Raw genomic sequence first — 19,856 nt, forward strand, 5'->3', positions numbered from 1 at the left:
GCACAGTGTGTTTAATTTAGAAGTTATTTTTTTCTAAGATTCAAATTCAATTAACAGAGAAGGGTTATACAAAGTTATAAAGTAAACACAATGTGCTGTAAGATAGGTTTGAAAAATAAACCTCATGGAGACTGTGTAAGTCACATAGGTGTGACAAAGGCTACATAAAGTGCTTTAACACCTAAATGTCAGGTAACTGAGCAGTGACACTACAGGGCCATGATCTATATCCGAAAACATTAGCATTACCTCCCTAGATGCAAAATTTGAGTTTCTCTTTTTTTAAATGAAAGGTCTTGCAATGTTATGTGCAATTTCCATTTTTTGTGGTTATTTTCTTATTTGTGCTTCTGCCCTAGTGATAGCTACAGGTGCAGCTTTCCTTATATCAGAGTAGAAATAATTTCAGACATAAAAAAACCAGAGTAAGATCAGGTTTCTCAGAGTATCCAGATCCACCATCTTTACAGGGACACATATACTATTGCCATATTTATGAAAATGCATAAAATGTGTATATATAATGCATACTTTGCAGGATTCTTCTTTGCCTAATTGCTTAATTGCAGGATTCTTTATTGCCTAATTGCTTAATAGTATACACCTCCTTCTGAATTCTACATATTACAGGGCTACCCTTTTCATGTGTTGCCCAACAATATGTATATATGATATGTGTCCCAGACAACCAGGTGGATCTGATCACCCTGCAGCTTCCATAACACAAATTAATTTCAATGATACTTTCTTTGATGGAATTATTTCTACCCATCAGAAGCAACTACGTCACTACATCTACGACAGTAGAAATACAAAAGTAGATAGCAGCTTACCTAAAGTAAAAACACATAAAAAAACAAACAAACAAAAAAAACTATTTATACACCTGCCAAGCTGTACTTTTCATGATAAACGAAAACAATACCAACTATGGCCACATTTAAGTTATTCATTGTCTTCTAAAATAGATTTTTCTCCTAAAACTAGGAAAGGAAATAACAACAATGACATACATATTGGATTATTATTTTTTTTATTGAATAAATGTAATATACTGTACAAACATTAAACAAAAACATACACAAAATAAGTCAATATCTAGTGGTTTATGCACTTAACACATGATTGTGGTAAAATGAAATCTGAAATGCAAAATTACTACAACAAGAGCCAAGTTGTTATAACAGTGTATGCTTATAACTGAGTTGATTTTTTTTTTTTCAATGAGCTACTGTTGCCTAAATTTTGCAATTCAATATTCAGTCTACTACAATTCAATGTTAGGTGAAATTATCCCCTATTTATGACATTGAATAGAAATAGAGTTAAAGAAAACACCAATATTTTGAGGAATCATTTAATTGCCTAAATCCAATATATAATTAGGCATACAATTTCCAGAAAATATATAGTAATGTTATACATGGCTTTAGAATTTTAATTAAAGTTACAAGAGACATGCAACTAATTGATTGACTGATTGGGTAATTATACTAATACATATAATGTCAAATAAATGAGTTTTGCTCTTCTTGTAGGCCTGCATTGTTCAAATTAAAATAGCCATTTGCTATTTAAACTACTCAAAAATGCATTTTTCTAATACAACGTCATAAATGGCTATACTTTTTTGAATACTTTTCTCAATGCCCAGGGCTTTTGGAGCATGAGCAATTTGTGATTCATTCAGCACAAACGCATGAATGATTTAAAATTGAATTATTAAGGAGGGAAAAAATGACCCTTAGAAACGCAGTTACTATTACTTTATTTGTCATAAATGTTCTTCATACAATATGTGTACATTTGCTTTTTTTCCCACTGATATTTCAATACATTTAGTTTTTATTCAGCAATACATTTTAAATCTCTCTCAAAAAAGGAATAAAACGTATGATTACACAATGAATGAAAACTTTTATGGTCTTCAAGTATTTTAGGAACAATATTATTTAGGCACAATATCATCTATCAGTCAGAAAAATCATCCAAACTTCCATACATTTTGAATTTCCTTAATATATTATTACAGTTACGATAAAATCTAGCACAGGACGTAACAACTGTCCACCAGAGTTGAAACTCCCATCTCCTTCAGCCTGTAAGAAGCTGCAGTCCAACTTGAAGGTGGAACATTGCAGTTGACCTGCCCTATAATGGCAGTTGGTAGCTATTTACAATTAAATTAACAACACAAATGTTATCTGTACTAAATATGATAATATTCTAGATTTACCATAAACACATTACAGAGTACTTAAAGTGGCAGTGACACCTTACCCTAAACGGAATATAGCCTTTATAGAACTTGGTGTCTATCTTTAATAATACACATCTATACTTTAGATCTTCTAAGCTAGTTTCAGCCAAGCACTTGTTTCTGCTATGCCTTCTGTATTTGTAGCCATACAGGTGTATCTCCCTTCATCTGCACTATCAATGCTATTAATTGTTAGCTTATGGATACCTGGAGCTTCCTCTTCAGTTACATATTTTTCACTATGAATTAACACATCATCTCTATACCAAGTTACACTTGGCATTGGAGAACCGAGGACTGCACATTGAAAAGATACTGATGCACCTAATGATGTAGTTATGTTTTGGAGCATTTTCTCAAATTTTGGTGGCATGCCTGTTACTTGAAACTCAAAACAACAGCTCTCAGAATCCTCTGCAATAAACTGAATATCTTTCTCCAAAGATGGCTTTCTTATGTGATCTCTACCAGCATCACATTCAATTTTAGTAGCTTCTACTGGATTTAATTCAGGAGAATTATCAACTTCGCTACCATGACCTTCAATTTTAAATGCAACATCTGCTTCCTTCTGGCTATCATTTGGCTGCATTTCACCTGCAAAAGAATTTGAATTCTTGTCCAGATTTTCTGCACCATCTAAAGAAGTGACCAGCATGTCTTTCTCTTTATCTTTCTCAAAAATTACTTCCAAATCGACCACATGTAACAGACCCTTGCTTGTAACTTCTCCAAAATCATTTACTGCTTGACAGACATAAGTACCAACATCATCCTTATTCACGCAACGAACTAAAATACTTTGATCATCACCCTCTTCTTTTATAAAGTACTTATTGGCATCTGATAATAGGCTTGAACTTTCTTTGAACCACTTAATAGCCGGCTGTGGAACACCAGTTACAGAACATTTAAATTCTGCATCCGAATCTTTCACAACATCCAAGTCTGACAAAGCCTTTAAAAACCTTGGTGGTTTATCACCTGCTTCGAAGCTTACTTTGACATCATCAATCTGATCATCATAAGCCAGTGGGAGGACATCTAGAGAAATAACCATGCTCTTGCTATCTGGTGAAAATTCAGGGATTGTGATAATTTTCACTTGCTTCTCAAAATCTCTAACTTCACTCTCATCAAGCTCAACTTCTAAGAGAATGTCTTGAGGTGAAGGTGACCGTGACGTTGCATATTGATTCATGTCAAATTCCATCACATGCTGATGTGTCACGGGGGGTGGCAGAGGGAACAGTTTGCCATCATGTGGCAAAACATCTACATGAGTGCTGATTTTTGCTTCACCAAAACTATTTTCTGCAATACACAAATAGTCACCACCTTCACTGATGTTTATATTAGATATTTCCAACATATGCAAATTTCCCACTTTCTCCATTTTAGTTCTTTCGTCATTTTCAAGCAACAAGGAATTTCTATACCACTTCACTAGTGGGCTAGGGACACAAATTATTTCTGCCGAAAGGCTCAAAGTACTATTTTCATATATCCGTTTTGTAGGAAGGGGTCTAACAAATGCTGGAGGGGTTTCAACTTCTTTAGGGTTTTCAGCTTTATTTGGATTTTCCTTAGTTACTAAGTTGTAGTCACCAACATTTGAAGGTGCCATGACATATTCCGTATTGAAATATTTAGTTGCAGTATCTTCTTGTTCAATTTCTGACTGTCTTTCTACTTCAACACTACCAGGTATTTGCTCAACTGGTGTAAAATAACCTTCTGGAGATTCCACTGGACTAAGAAAAACTTCACTTAATGGAGAACGAAAAAGCTCAATAGAAGATGGTGGAGTGTAAAACTGATCTGCACCTAATGCATCATCACTAAAAACACTTCCGGCTTCTATAGACATTTCTGATTCAGGGGAAAATGGGCGATTTACTGCAGATTGGTTTTCGTAAAATTCATAGAATGTTCTGAAGCTTACATCCTCAACTTCTAAAGATGTAATATGCCCCATCTCTGGATCTTTATTATGTTCACCCTGTGGAATAATAGCTTCCTGTCCTCCTTCACTAATTAGATACTCAGTGAGCGAGAAGCTTGACTTTGCTTCTGCTGCGTCATCCTGAGGCTCATCTAATCTCTGAATATTTTCAACCATGCTATGACCTTTTATCTCAGAATAGCTATGCTCACTATCTTGTATTTCACCTTCTTGCTTTGTAACATCTGTTACATTTATTTCTTTTTCAGAATGTTTGCTGATGCTTGCCAAAATACGTTCACTAGTTAGAATTTGTCTCTCATCCTCATATTCAACATGCACTATATCCTCTTTCGTTTCTTCTTCATTAAGTACATAATTCTTTCTGATCAGTTCACCCAAATTCAAAGTTAACCTGTTCTCACTGGGATCCATTCTATCGAAAGCACTATTGGCACTCTTATCTATACTTTCAATGTTTTGATCAGTGTTATCTGAGCAAACTACAGTTTCCTCAGAGAAAACACCTTTCTCTGTGGATACAGGCTCAGGAACACCAGAGTGCATTCCAGTCCCAGCTTCTAAAACATCAGAAATAATATCTTTATGAATCATGTCCACTACTCCAATTGAATCAATTTGATCAACATATGTAATTTCCTTTGGGAGCTGTGCTTCCCCAATATTAATTCCTTTCTTAAAGCTATCAGTTTCATATTTCACTAAATCATTTTCTGAAGAAGCACTTTTTACTTTTAGAGATTTACTCTCAGCATCTACTCCAGATTTACGTCTCAAAGAGTTTCTTCTTTGTGGCACTTTCGGCAAATCTTTTTTTGTTTCCACCTTTTCTGTTCCTTTAGTGACTGAAGTGAGGCTCTGTTTATCGCTAGTGGTAACAACACTCTCTTTTACTATTTTACCCTCAATTGCTGTTTCAGATTTGTTCCTCACAAAAGAGCGCCGTCTTCGTGGGACTACTGGTGAAGCTTTCATAACATCAGTAGTTTTCATATCTTTTGTTATTAAACTGTGACTTTGTTCGGTTATTGTAATTTCTACAGTCTTCTCCTCCACTGGTTTTTGCTCAGTGTCAGTTGCAGATCTAGTTTTAACAAAAGAGCGTCTTCTTTTTGGTATTATTGGCAATTCCTTTTTCAGTTCAGTAGTTACTGTTTTGTTAATTATTGATTGTTGTGTTTCTTTGTTACCATCAATCACCTTTACTTCAATCTCAACTGTTTTTTCACTTTCATTTGCATGCATTTTAGACACTGATTTTTCAGGTTTAGGTTCAGATACCTTGGTCTCTTGAATAAAGTTCAAAATGGATGCATCTTTTACTTCTATTTCAATTTCAACTGGTTCCTCTGGATGTAACTTAGACATTGGTCTTTGAGGTTCCCCTTCTGATGCCTCAGTCTCTTCCATAGACTTTTGATGGCATGATTCGTTCACGTCCACTTCAATCCTGATTGGTTTCTCAGACTGTTCTTCAGACATTGAATATTCAGGTTCCCATTCTGTCAGCTTTGAGTCTTCCGTAGACTTTAAAATGTGTGGCCTCACAACCTCTACTTCAATTTCAACAGTTTTTTCAGGTTCTTGTACTAATGCTTTGGTCTCTTGCAATATCTTCTGAGGACATGAATCTTTAGTCTCTGGAATAAAGTTTAAACCACATGAATCTCTAACTTCTATTTCAATTTCAACTGGTTCCCCTGGATGTACTTTAGACCTGGGTTTTTCAGGTTTCCCTTCTAATGCCTTTGTTTCTAGCAAATAATCTTCTATTGTAGTTGTCAGTGACAACTGATGCTGTTCAAATTCCTCTTGACTAATAATGTCCACAGCCTGAAGTGCATTGTTGGTTACATCATCTGTTGTAATAATAATTGATTCTTCTGCCTTATCAATGTGTTTAACTTCTTCTACATTGCATAAAATGGTTTCTACATCAATTGTCTCCTCATGCACAAGAGCTCGTTGCTGCTGTGTATCTGTATCTGAAACATCATGTACTACAAGTATGGCTAAACTTTCCACTGTACCAGCTTGATTCTGGGCAACAAATTTATATTCACCTCTGTCATTCTCATTGACATCCTGGATTAATAGTTTACATGCCCCATCCATTTCTTCTATATTGAATTTTTCAGATCTTTCCAGTATAGTGTTGTTCCTATACCATGTTACTACAGGATCAGGTTTTCCAGCTATAATACATTCTAGTAAAACAGAGTCTCCTACTTTACAGTCTATTTGCTTTTCCACTCCCTGAATTATTTTTGGTATCTCATGGGCAACATCAAAAGCAAATGTAAACTTGTGCTTAATTTTTTGATCTGACATATTTGATTCACTTGGAACTTCAACTGGATGGAATTCTTCTTTTAATTCCTTGTCAGATTCTTCATATTCCGGAACTGGGGTGGGAGCAATTATTTTAATTTCTACAGAAAACGTGGAGTCCTCTGATTTGCAAGGTAGCTCATAAGAGGATAGAGGAAGCTGTAGACTGTATTTACTAGCATCGCTAACCTGTTTTTGTTGCTCGATGCTCTCTGGAAAAAGGCATAACAACTCTTCTTCTTCATCATCTTCATAATCATGTTTGGAAATGAGAAGCTCACATTTTGACAATGCTTTATCTATATCTCTTTCTTCAGTTTCTTGACTTTTTACTTTAAGTTTGCCAAATGTTGTGTCAGTTCCATACTGATTAAATATGACACATGTTATTGATCCTTCATGTTCAGCAAGGACAGAAGAGAAAGTTAAGGAGGATTTAGAATCTGTTGTAGAAATGACATAGTTTTCATTCCGTGGTATTGACTTGTCATTGTTGTACCAAGAGGCAGTTGGTTGTGGATAGCCACAGAAATTGCAAGTAAATGTGCAACTTGTACCTTCAAATACTTCTTGAGATTCTATGTCACTTAAAAACATTGCTGGACAGGGCTGCAATGTTTTTGTTGGAGGTATTTCACTCCTAGAAATCTCTTTTTCCAGCTCATTTGGAATTTCCATCTCGTTTGCCGTTGTGACTGTAGTTTCTTTTGGTGTTGGCAACTGTAACTCTACCTCGTCTTGGTCAACTGAAACAGATGTAGCAGTAACTGTTTGTATAATGGAACGGTTCTCTACATTTGAAGATTTTAAATCCTCTTGTGAAACTGAATATTCTTTTTCTTCTTCTTCATTCTTTGTCTCAAATGTCTCTTGAAAAGAGCTTTCAATTAAATCACTAACATTGCCTATCCTAGGCATTTTAACTTGATCTAGTCTCTCTTTGTGCAAGGCTGGACTTACTAGGCCAGTTAGAGACATATCTTCCCATTTTTCAGAGACAATAGGTTCATGTATTTTAACCTGCTCTGGCAATTTCATTCCAATCAAGTCTTCCTTCCTATCTTTTTCCTCAAATATTTCATAAGAAGAGATTTTGCTGTCTTCATAGACTCTATCATATCTTAGCATTTCAATGTCTTCCTGCTTCTTTTTTTGTATGGTTGAAGTAACAACTTTTTGTGGCCTAGAGATAACCGGTTCATCGATTTCAATACTTTCAGACATTTTTATTTCCATTATATTTTTATTTTCATCATTTTTTTCATTTTTTTCAGGTGAAAAGCTTTTGACAACGCCACTGATTTTGTCAGAACAGAGCAATTCAATTTGTTCTGACTTTGCTTTATGCACATCTGACTTGTCTAAACTAGTTTGAGACACTTCATGTACAGGTCTAGATTGGACAGGTTTATGAATTTGAATGGGTTCTTGCAATTTAATTTTTACCTCTTGCATGATTTCATCGTTGTTCTTAAATCTTTCATCGAAAGATCTTTTTCTAAGCGTGTGCTGTTGCAATTTATTTTCATTTTCTTTCATCTTGTGAACAGTTGAACTTACCAAGCTCCTTTCAGAAATGTCTTCCAATAGTTTAGAGTGAACTGGTTCTCCCAGTTGTAACTCAAGCTTTTCTTTCTCTCCATCTTCTATTTTAAATAACCCATGAAAAGAGCTAATATTTGCTTCATTGATTGTATCAGAAATATCCCATTTAATTTCATCCTGTCTGTTTTTGTTTGAGGAAATACGCAATGCGCTTTTAGTGGATTCCTTCGTTTTAGTAGCTTCTTCTATTTCTATATTACATTTTAGCATTTGAACCTCTGCAGTCTGACTAATTGGAATATCTCCAAGGCATGTTTCTTCATAAATATTCTGTTGTTTCTTCACTTCTTCATCCATTCTGTATGTAATCCTATTTACTATACCAGCTTGAGCCGTGTCTTGTAGTGTTCTGGATCTCACTGGTCCATGCAACTGAATTGATTCTCCCAATTGAACATCCACCTCCTCTTTCTCTCCACTTTTTCTACATATCTCATGAAAAGAGTCTTTATCGACTTCTCTGGCTCTATGAGAACTATATACTGCAACTTTGTCTTGTTTCTTTTTGTGTGCAGCGATGTTGACAAAACTAGGTTCTCTCATTTGGTTGGATTCTGGAAATTCGAATGGCTTCTCAACCTTTTTAATCCTATCACCAAATTCTTTACCCAGTGGTGCAATAGAACAAGCAGCAAAATCTTGAGATTTTAATGTATTTTGAACATCAAAATGGAAATATTCTTTGTTTTTTTCTTCATCTGATTTCTTAACGATTTCATGAAAAGCTATAACTGTTTGTTGACTATGAAGTTTCATTTCCTCTTGTTCCTTTCTTGAAGGTATACCACTTGTCAAATAGGACTCTGAATATGCTTGTTCTTTTGATTTTATTGGTGAAATAGGTATTTGCAGTTCCAGTTCAACTTCTCTTTTTTCTGTGGACACACCTGCGGTGCTAAATAATGGTTTACTAGAAACAGGAGCATGTGAAAATTCTAATTTCACACGAGTATCTAAAGGAACATTTTCACTCTTTTCATCTGTATTATATTTTCTTAAATGAAAAGAATGTCTGCTGACCTCATTAGGTCTGTCTGAGATACTTAATTGCTTTTTAGGTTCTTGTAGTTTTCTAGAACTTTCATATTTTTTTTGGTTGGTTAGTTTTGCCAATTCTAAATCCTCCTCACCTTCTCCCAGTGAACAAGTTGAAACTTCTGAAAATGTAGTTTTCTCTTGAATACTTACATTCTGATATTCTTCCCGATCTTCCTTATTCAATTGCTTTAATGTGTGAAGACTTGTATCTCTGTTTACTTTATCACTTTTTTCAGAGCTATAATGTTTGATTTCTTCTTCCTTCGCATGCCAGAATGACCGCAACATGCCTGTTTCAGATATATCATGCAGAATAGTAGGCTTTACGGGCTCTTTCTTTTGAAGTAAATTATCAAATGACTTTACTAAGTTTCCCACTCTTGCCTTGTAATGCGAGACCGCATGCTCTGGTGGTTCAGAAGAAGTTGTCTTTGAGTACCTTTCTTTTTCTACACAATAGTTTGCAGAACTTGCATCACTTTGCAAAGATTCAATGTCTGCATCAGAATATGCATCATCAGAGGAAAACGAAACACTTCTTTTTCCCCTCTTTGCTTTTCTGATTTCTCGCAAGTGTTGAAGCTTTTTCTGTATTTCCTTATCTAACAATCTGTGACTTACTCTCCATTTTTCAGCAGCACTTTTTTCGTCAGAATTAATAGAACAAAGTCTTTCAAAACTAATAGTTCTAACTACACCTTTTTTAGGGTAAATGCCATGCAAAATTTGCATTTCTCTCCTTTTATCATGAGGTGAACCAACACATCTAAGGTCAACCTTTAATCTACTCTCTCTTCTTTCCTGAACTAATGAGTCAATGCTTTCATGTGTTTTCTCTGAGTATCTCACAAAATCTAAGTATTTAGTATTTTGCTCTTCCCTCAGAGCAACAAGCATAGAAGCAGTACTTTCTGCAGACCCCTCACTGTTAATAGCAAATATACGATAGCTTCCAGAATCTCGATCCTCAACACTTTTGATTAACAAACTACAGTCATGAATGTGCAAGTCACTATCTGTTGTTATCACACGCCTCAAATCTTTACCAATTAGTCTGTTGTTATGAAACCAAGAAACTTTTGGCATTGGACTAGCCACCAATTTACAGCGAAAAACTGCAGGTTCCCCTTCTAACACAGACCGAAAAGCCAATTTTTGAGTGAAAGAAGGCTTTAGGTTTTCTGACCAGGAACCAATAGATGACGTGCGACTTGCACATCTCCTTGAGGACACAAGTCCATGATCCAAGTAGTCTTCAGTGTCAGAAAACGCACCACGTAATGTTCCTCTGCTTCCGATTCCTTGTTCAGAATCCACATCGAACAATTCTGTGAAAGATGAAATTTGAATTTTAGAAAGATCTCGCATTTGACCAATCTTGGTTGTATATATTTTGTAAATATATGTATTACTTATATGTATGTATTTATTCATGCTACAAAAACAACAAATCCAGAAAAATATTCACTCACCATATTTGTTCGAATAAACGCAATGCCTTGTTCTTTTTTTATAGATTCTCACACCAAAATCGTTCGCTGTTTGTTCTTTCTTCAAACTGTTGGAATTTCTTCTTCGACAAGCAAAATAAATCTCAAAAATTTTAAATAACACGTTTTCCCTTTATGTGCAGCTGTCCGAAGAAGTTTTAGTGGGTTTTAATGCTTAATATTAGGATCTTACCTGACTTGCAGACAGCAGAATAAACGCCCTTTCTAATCCTTTTGAATGTGAGTAATATTATTTTACAAAAACGTATCTAACCAAGAATCATCTACATTTAAACGAGAAGGCGTTTATTCGAACTAATACAGCCGCAAACTACGATGTTATACAGAGAAAAGCAAGCAACGTTAAATATATTTGAGGCCATCTGCAAGCCATGTAAGGTATCTAGATGCATTATGTGTCAAAAACAAAAGCATCAAACATGACATACTTGTGTATTTCCATAATCAGCTGAGATCAAAACATCACCATATTCTTTTGTCAATTTTCTTAAAATGACAAAACCTTTTATATCCCTTATCATGCAACAAGAATATCTTAAAACCAGGTGTTAACAGAAATGTGAAAATAAAGTAAAACTGAACAAATTAAATATATTAAGAAAATCCCTTGAATGCAAATATTTAGCTTCCAAAGCAAAGTCATGCAAAACCAAAAGCATAATTATATTGTTTATATTTTACTAAAACCCTAAGCAAGTTATCATGAAAAATGAACTTTATGACGCATCATATAATGTAAAAAGAAAATACTTATCTTCACAAACCTAGTATTGGATTCCACTATCAGCAAGTGCTTGATCAGCCAGCTAATTATCAAAAGCTCCCATCAGCTTCAACAGGAGCTTTTGACTTTTTTGTATTTTTGGTGTCAATTCACATTTTAATTAAACATTTTTTGTTTTTACCTACCTTTAACCTCCATTTCAATCTGCTGCTCAATTCTCTCCTGAAGAACCTTTTCCAAAGCTAAAATAAAAAATAAATAAATACAAAATAAATACCAATATAAATATACATATTAAATACATTTTGTGTTGAAATATCACCAGTAGACAGTGAAGACTTGGAATGAGCAAATGTTATGTAAAATTCAAAATATTAAGGAATCAGGTTTGCTTAAATTATTTATTTTGATACTAATAAATACAAATGATATTTATATATTTTAGACCATGTATTATTCAATTATTGCTAGTAGCATTGTTATTATTTTTGCTATATATTGTATAAAATATATCATAATAATATTTTATATAATATATATATATATACATATATTAATATATATAATTATCCAGTAATAAGAATTTTGACAAATTTGCCCATTTCTGTCTCAAACAATCAACATGTGCATTGACACAGAACAACTACATGCCAGAGCTATTAAATTAAAAGAAATAGTTTTTTTTTAAATGTATAAATATATATATATATATCTATATAATTTAGAGTGTTTTTTTTTTATCTGCTCTATATATTGTATGCAGCCTATTTTGTGTACATGTGAACATGCCTTGACATGCCTGCATAGTATGATATGCAGGATCAACTGATAGGTTGAATGAACATGCAGTTGCCAACCTTTCACTCTCAGACGAGTGTCGCATTCGGCTTCTCCTGCAGCATTTATTATTTTGCATGTGTATGTACCGCTCTGATTTGGAAGAATTTTCAACAATTTTAAACTGCAGAGTGACCCGTCATTTCGTAAGAGGCATGTTGCAGACTCATCAACTAAAAGCTTGTTGAAAAGCCAGATAACACAAGGTGAAGGTATTCCCTTTATAACGCAAAAGAGTGAGATGTCGGAGCCTTCGTTTGCAAAGATTTCAGGGGGCAGTTTTTCGAGAAATGCTGGTACTACTGCGCAGGAATCTATTAGTTCATCGTAAGGGATGACGTCAGGAAAGTAATCTTTGCTTCTTTGTCTTTCTGGTCCTGGTGGTCTTTGTGATGGAGTAATTGTAAGGCTGGATGTTTTCTTGGTGGGGTCTTGTTTAGCTTCATAAGCGGTCTTAATTTGAATTTCTTTATGTGTTTTATAACTTTTTTTATCTGAGTCAATTGTAATTTGTGCTACTGCCTTGGCAGGGGCTTCTTTAGCTAGGTAAGAATAAAGTCAGGAAATTGTTAGTTTCAGAGCGTTTCAGAACACAAACACAGGAAAATAAAGAAAAGTTAAAGGACCTAGTGAGGGCTGTAGAGTAAAGTTTAATTGCATTAAGCTGCAAAATATAAAATAGTAATTGATGGCTCATGTTCAATATATTGGCTAGCATTCTGTTTCTGTTAATAAGAATGTCTTAAACCTGGCAGAGCATATAATAATAAAAAAAAAATTAGAGGACGCATCAAGAAATAGCACTAATTATTTGAGTTTATTTTAATTTTAATGTAAATAGAAAAAGGACACTATAGAGAGTGAACTATAGCATTAGGCTGCATGCAGGTATTACCATTACACATTAAGGCACTATGTCATCAGCTTTGGTCAAACTATATTTTTTATTTTTTTCTAAAGAATGTGTTTATATCATAAAACAGATGCCTCCTCATTTCTATTGGCCAATATATAATGTTACCCTATGTGTTCAATGAATATGTGACTGAGCCATCCACTAAGCCAAGTAAATATCTAATGAATTAGATGGGAGTGATGTAAATATAAAAAGCAATGATTAAAAAAATGTAGTATTAAAATTAATAAGCACCTTCTACAGTTAGTACAGCAGTTGTTGCCTTCTCTCCATAGTTATTTTTTACACTGCACTCGTATATCCCTTGATCTGTGTGTTGAACGTTGTGTATAGTGAGCAACATTACATTTCCGTTTTGCGACATTTTAATTCTTTCAGTTTCAGTTATTATGTAACTTTCATGCTTCCATGTGACATCTAGGGAGAGTTCTTGCACAGCACAGATGAATTGAGCAATTTCCCCACATTTTACTGTCATATCATGAAGTTTGAGAAGAATCTTGGGTGACTGGTAACTGATATCTTGCACAACGGTATCTGGTGGGGGAGATGTAGCTACATTCGTGTTTTCAACATCGTCAACTGTATCCTTGGGGTGAGATTCTGTTTTTTCCTCGGGTGAAGCTGCAATGGTAGGTTTTTCTGAAACACTTTCGAAAACCTGTGTACCTTTATTAGAGGAAGGTTCTTGAACTGATTTACATTCTGTTAAATTAAGTTTGGCTTCTGAAACTGACTGCGTGCTGACAGGTTCTGTAATGATATTTCCAGAACTTTGCCTAACTATGGATTGCACTGCATAATCAAGTGAAAAAACAAAAACAAAAAAAAACAAAAAAAAAGAAAATTAACATCTAGATGATGATGGGCCTTCATGATAAAAACAAATATGTTGGTATAAACCAAACAGACGACCTAAAAGGCATGCTATTTGCATGCTCATTTACAAAAATGACAAAGGATGGAGGAGTCAAGATTCATGCTGACATAGAAGGTTGCATCTTCTTTCGTTGTCGCTTTTCATGCGGATTAAGAATGTTCATTAATGGTCCAGAGTAAAAGAGGTCCCTGCTTCTCTTACGAATTAAGTTCTTTTGTATACACTAGGTAAGTTGGCTACTGAAGCTTCAAAGGTTAGGTTGTACTTTACTGTTGATTCAAGGTGAAAATGGTTTCCAAATCAGAGGATATATTTTTGGTGACTGGCAAAGATCTAGACTTTGGAAAGAGTAAGAATAATACTGGAAGGTGAGTTGATGAGATGTGAAGGTAAGTGACTGGGATGAAAGTGAGGTCATGGTACGTTGGTTATAAGAAGAGTACTAAATTACCAGGAACCCTTTCATGACAGATGACTTGCCAAGATATGAAGGGATCTGTCTAGCCCCTTGTCATGAAAAGGTTACATTATATAAGATAATGGAAATGGATTAAAGTTGTATTAGTAAGAGTGCTCAAGTGATATTTCTCAAAATATGACCCACTGGATGGGGTAGTGGGGTTTTACCTTCGGAAATCACTGTTAAGGTGGCAGCACAGGAGACTTCACCAGCACTATTTCTTGCCTTGCATATATATTTACCAGCATGCTCTATATAGGCATCGACTATAATGAATATAGCTGTGTTTGTAGACTCATCAAAATGAAAGACTATATTTTTAGAAGGAAGTACTATGATTTGGTTATGCCACCACTGAATTTCTGGCTTTGGAAAACCAGAAACCCTTGCCACAAAGCGCACTGTTTCGCCACTATGCACGCTACAGCTTGAAATAGGCTGGATGAAGACAGGGCATTGACCAGCCACCTCCTTCTTTATAGAATCAGGAGAAGTAATTTGCCACTGAGGAACTGCTGCTACCGCCATATCATTATTAAGTCCTGTAAAGAAGCATGCCAACCTTTATTTGAAAATCAGGGTTAAAATAAGGTTGAACTGAAGTGCTGTAATATAAATATTAAGCTTAAACCTTCTTAATTGCTTACTTTTAATTTGATGTAAGCTAGCTTGTGTAAAAAAAAAATTAAAATTTGATTATAATTACTATTATGGCATTATTCTGACATGTATATAAAGATGTATAAGGTTCGATCATATATGATATTATTTATAAACCCTATAATGTTATGTACACAATGCTCATATTGGATTGTGTTTTTTTTATTTTTTTGTCATGTTTGTACGCTTACTGGTTTTCATGTGAAGATTGGAAATTTGATTAATTTGTTTTTCCGTACTGTATGTGTCTTTGAAAAGTAGTGTGACACAGAAAGATTGCACCTTTGAAAACAAATGGCGAACAAAGTGGCAACAAATGACAGCAACAACACAGTAGAGAAAACAGAACAAAAAAGTAACGGTAGCAATCAGCAATGTAACAAAACGGTCCCATATTCCTTCAAAGAATATGTACTTGTCAATCACAGATACAATGATGTTTTAGGTGAGTTAGTTAACAATATCAGACAGTAACAATGTTAATTATAATGTTTAAGATGAATAGATCGTGTACATTAAAATATTGTTGACATACCTTCCAGTTTAAGATTTGCAGTACATGAGACTTGTCCAAGAATATTACTTGCTGCACAGGTATAAACACCTTCATCTTCAGGATAAGCCTCTGCGATTTCAAGTTGGTAAATATCTTCAAACTGAGACATTTTGAAGAAACGTGAAGGCTTAATCTCTTTGTCCTTGCTGTACCAAGATACTTTCAGATCTGCGTTAAAACATCAACAATGTCATTTTGCAATATTTATTGATAAAGTGTTTTACCATAAATAATACATTGAGATTTAAGTTGTTTTCAAGCTTGCCCTGGGAGTCATAAGCAATAAAGTTTCAAAGTTACAAATATAAAACATATATAAAGTAAGTGTTTAATTATTGGAAGCTATTGCAGGTATGGTTTGTTGAGAGATAAAGAGGGATATCTTTACAGACTATTTAGAGAGGTGGATAATTTGATGTTCTCTGAAAGTTTCTGTAAACATAACACTCTGTCTACAAATAAGCTAAAGTTAATTAAGTTTTTGTTTATTGGTCATGATTGACGTTTACTTACAAAGACACTTTCTTACACATATTTTGGGTCTTTTCATTTAGCAAGTTTTCTAAAAATCTTATTTAACAAGCTAATGTTTTAGAACTAGTGATGTCCCGAACTGTTCGCCAGGAACCATTCGCCGGCGAACATAGCTTGTTCATGGCGAACACGGCGGGCGAACATATGCGATGGTCGGTCCGCCCCCTATTTGTCACTGAGGTGGGAGGGTCTGGGAGGGAGGGTCTTCTGCTGATTGGCTGGAATGTGTCTGCTGACTGTGAGGTACAGGGTCAAAGTTTACTCAAAGATGACGAATAGGGGGCGGACCGACCATCGCATATGTTCGCCCGCCGCGTTCGCCACGAACAAGCTATGTTCGCCGCGAACAAGCTGTGTTCGCCAGCGAACGGTTCCTGGCAAACAGTTCGGGACATCACTATTTAGAACTTAAAAATATGGTCTTGTTATATAATACAAAGGAATAAAACCAATATATTACATGTTCATTTCATCACAAGAATTGTTTTCTTATATCTTTCTTATATCTATCAGACAGAACATTTATATTTTTTAATAGTTCCCTACTTAAATACAATGTATCTGCTTTGTACCGAAAAACACATAGAAACACAATGGAAAACATAGATACATTTTACAGCAACACATTAAGAAAACAGATATGAGATTGACTGAAAGTCTACTAACCTGTGCCAGAGACTCTGCATTGGAAACATGCATATTGTCCTTCAGAAGTAATGGCATCCTTAATAGGTGTGATGATTTCTGGTGGGTATACTGGTGTCTCCGAATCTGGGGACACAACTTCTGGAACTAAACGTGAAAAAGCACACATTTTTAAATGGTCATCTCCTTGAAAAATCCTCACTGTTGATTAATCACCAAACAACAGCATACATTATTTTCTTTATCTTTTAAAGGTACACTCAAAGCACCAAAATCACTTCATCGTCATTACTTAGAGGCCAGTTAATTTCCTCTGGCAACATAAAACACTGCCATTTCGGTGGAACAGCAAAGTTTACATACTGACTAAATCAGACCTTTAGTGCCTGTCAGTCTAACAGCCATTAGATGTGCATCCACAATGAAGACCTACATTTTTTAAAGATATGCACATTTGGTATCATCAAACTAAGCATGATGACCCTGAACACCTCTAAAGTTTCTCATATAGAAGCAATGGACTGACAGATTGTGGTGTTTGCTATGTAAGACCTTATGTCCCCATCGCTTCTCTATAAGAAGTGTCAAATTGAACAGAAGTCATCAGAACTAATGATGTCATCTGAGGTGGAGCAGTTCCTGAGAGGAGATTGTCCCTGATTGACAGGTAAGTTTTATTTCTTATTTATTTCTTACTAAAATACAAAACAAAAACAGGGTGGGGGTGGGGGAGAGCAGTAATCTAAACACGGAAATGAAACACTCTAAAGTAAAAAATAACAATATTTATTTTTAATGTTAGGGTTTTTCTTGAAGTACATGCTTACCTTCGACAATCAGTGTAGCAGAAGTAGTAGCAAGTCCATAGTCATTGCCAGCTTCACAAGTGTATAGTGCTTGATCTTCTGGGAATGCCTCTATTAGTAGCAAGGTATATTCTTGTCCATCGTGAAGGAATTTGCTTTTGAAGCCTGGTGAAAGCCGGGTGGAATCCTTGAACCAAGCAACTGTGGGCTGTGGTTTGCCGGTAACTACAGTGGTGAAACGAGCAGGTTTGCCAGATTCCACCGTGCAATCCTCAAGTTTCTGTATTATCACTGGTGGTTCAGGAGCTAAAAAAGACATTAAAAAGTCATATTAAATAAGAACACTTCTTCATGCTTCTTCAAGTAATGGCTCTAGTAAAATAATATAACACAATGTCATTACAATTCTGTATACAGTTGCTTATCTAGTGGAACAATACTTACTAGATTTTACCTTTATTCCCTTACCCTATGCCTCTTTTTTCAAAACATTTTTTTTTGTTTAATTAGTTTCTTTTCACCTTTTACTTCACTACTATTAAAAGTTATGTTTTAGGATTCAATGATCTGTCATTAAAATAGGACAGCCTGTCTCTCCTTTTTTCGCTCAAGTTAGAATATTAAGGGTTACCCCCTATTCTGTCCTTGATTTTTTTTTCTAAACACTTACTTCCAACTTTAGTTTTTGTCTGTTCTAAAATGGCCCTTTTACTTTTAAAGGGACACTATGGTCACCTGAACAACTTTAGCTTAATGAAGCAGTTTTGGTGTATATAACATGCCCCTGCAGCCTCACTGCTCAATCCTCTGCCATTTAGGAGGTAAATCCCTTTGTTTATGAACCCTAGTCACACCTCCCTGCATGTGACTTGTACAGCCTTCCATAAACACTTCCTGTAAAGAGAGCCCTATTTAGGCTTTCTTTATTGCAAGTTCTGTTTAATTAAGATTTTCTTATCCCCTGCTATGTTAATAGCTTGCCAGACCCTGCAAGAGCCTCCTGTATGTGATTAAAGTTCAATTTAGATATTGAGATACAATTATTAAGGTAAATTACATCTGTTTGAAAGTGAAACCAGTTTTTTTTTCATGCAGGCTCTGTCAATCATAGCCAGGGGAGGTGTGGATCTATACACTAAAACTGCTTTATTTAGCTAAAGTGATGTAGGTGACTATAGTGTTCCTTTAAGTGCTCAAACATAAGCACACCATCAAATATTTATTTGCACTTTATTAAACAAAAAAAATGCAAATTCTAGTAGTGTTTTAAAGTAGTTTATTATGTAGGAAAAATATGGTTGGCTGTCCTGGTTATATATTTCAGAATATGCTTTAAAAAAAAGAGAAGTGTTTACTAACCATTGACATAAAGTGTCACTGAACTTCTGTTTTTGCCAGCCAAAATTGTGTATTCACCAGCATCACTAATTCTAGTTTCTGTGATGCACATACGATGCACACGTCGTTCAACTATGTATTCATATCGTTCTTCAACATGGAAATGGATCTCAATGCCATCCTTCAACCACCGAGTATCTATATCATCCTCATTGACTTCAAACTCAACCACTGCTCTCTGTTTTTCAACAACCTAATGAAAAAACGAACATTGAATGGTTAATAAAACCACATCATTCATTATAAGGAGATTTATATCATTTTGGCTGCTCATATTTAAAAATATTGCTGAAAAAATACCTCAATTTCTTTTTTCGGACATGTGATGCGGACATCGCGACCTTCCACATACAAATTAGCGATGGATGTGTTTCCTCCAGCAACTGCGGTGTACTGTCCAGCATCACCCATCCGGACCATTGGGATAACAAGCCGATGTACGTATCTTTCACTCTGAATTTTCACTCTGCGTATTAAATAAATTATACATTTACCTGTCATGGCACAGCGCATTTTTTTCCTCTGCTTTACAATTTTTAAAATTCATCAGCACACTATTTTGAGAAATCATGAGTATCTTTTACCTCTCTGTGGTTTGAAGTTCTTGTCCATCTTTCATCCATTGGACAGTCAAGTCAGGTTCTGAGATTTCACACTCAAATGTGGCTCTTTTCTTCTCAAGAACTTTAATTTCTCTGATTTGCTTCCTGAACTCTATATGACGGGCTA

General features: G+C 35.0%; 1 protein-coding gene across 1 annotated transcript in view; it reads right to left on the reverse strand.

The window, feature by feature from the left end:
• TTN (titin) overlaps window positions 1-19,856 on the reverse strand; it is a 244,075-nt gene that overhangs the window by 182,225 nt on the left and 41,994 nt on the right. The window contains exons 35-43 of the mRNA XM_063429784.1: window positions 19,712-19,853; window positions 19,428-19,593; window positions 19,089-19,320; window positions 17,751-18,035; window positions 16,945-17,070; window positions 15,724-15,912; window positions 13,423-13,983; window positions 12,293-12,814; window positions 11,621-11,677 (exon numbers count right to left, since the gene is read on the reverse strand). Of these exons, the coding sequence (XP_063285854.1) occupies window positions 11,621-11,677; window positions 12,293-12,814; window positions 13,423-13,983; window positions 15,724-15,912; window positions 16,945-17,070; window positions 17,751-18,035; window positions 19,089-19,320; window positions 19,428-19,593; window positions 19,712-19,853 (2,280 nt within the window). The remainder of the gene's footprint in view (window positions 1-11,620; window positions 11,678-12,292; window positions 12,815-13,422; window positions 13,984-15,723; window positions 15,913-16,944; window positions 17,071-17,750; window positions 18,036-19,088; window positions 19,321-19,427; window positions 19,594-19,711; window positions 19,854-19,856) is intronic.

This window comes from Pelobates fuscus, chromosome 8 (genome assembly GCF_036172605.1).
Source record: "Pelobates fuscus isolate aPelFus1 chromosome 8, aPelFus1.pri, whole genome shotgun sequence".
In the NCBI taxonomy this organism is placed as follows: domain Eukaryota; kingdom Metazoa; phylum Chordata; class Amphibia; order Anura; family Pelobatidae; genus Pelobates; species Pelobates fuscus.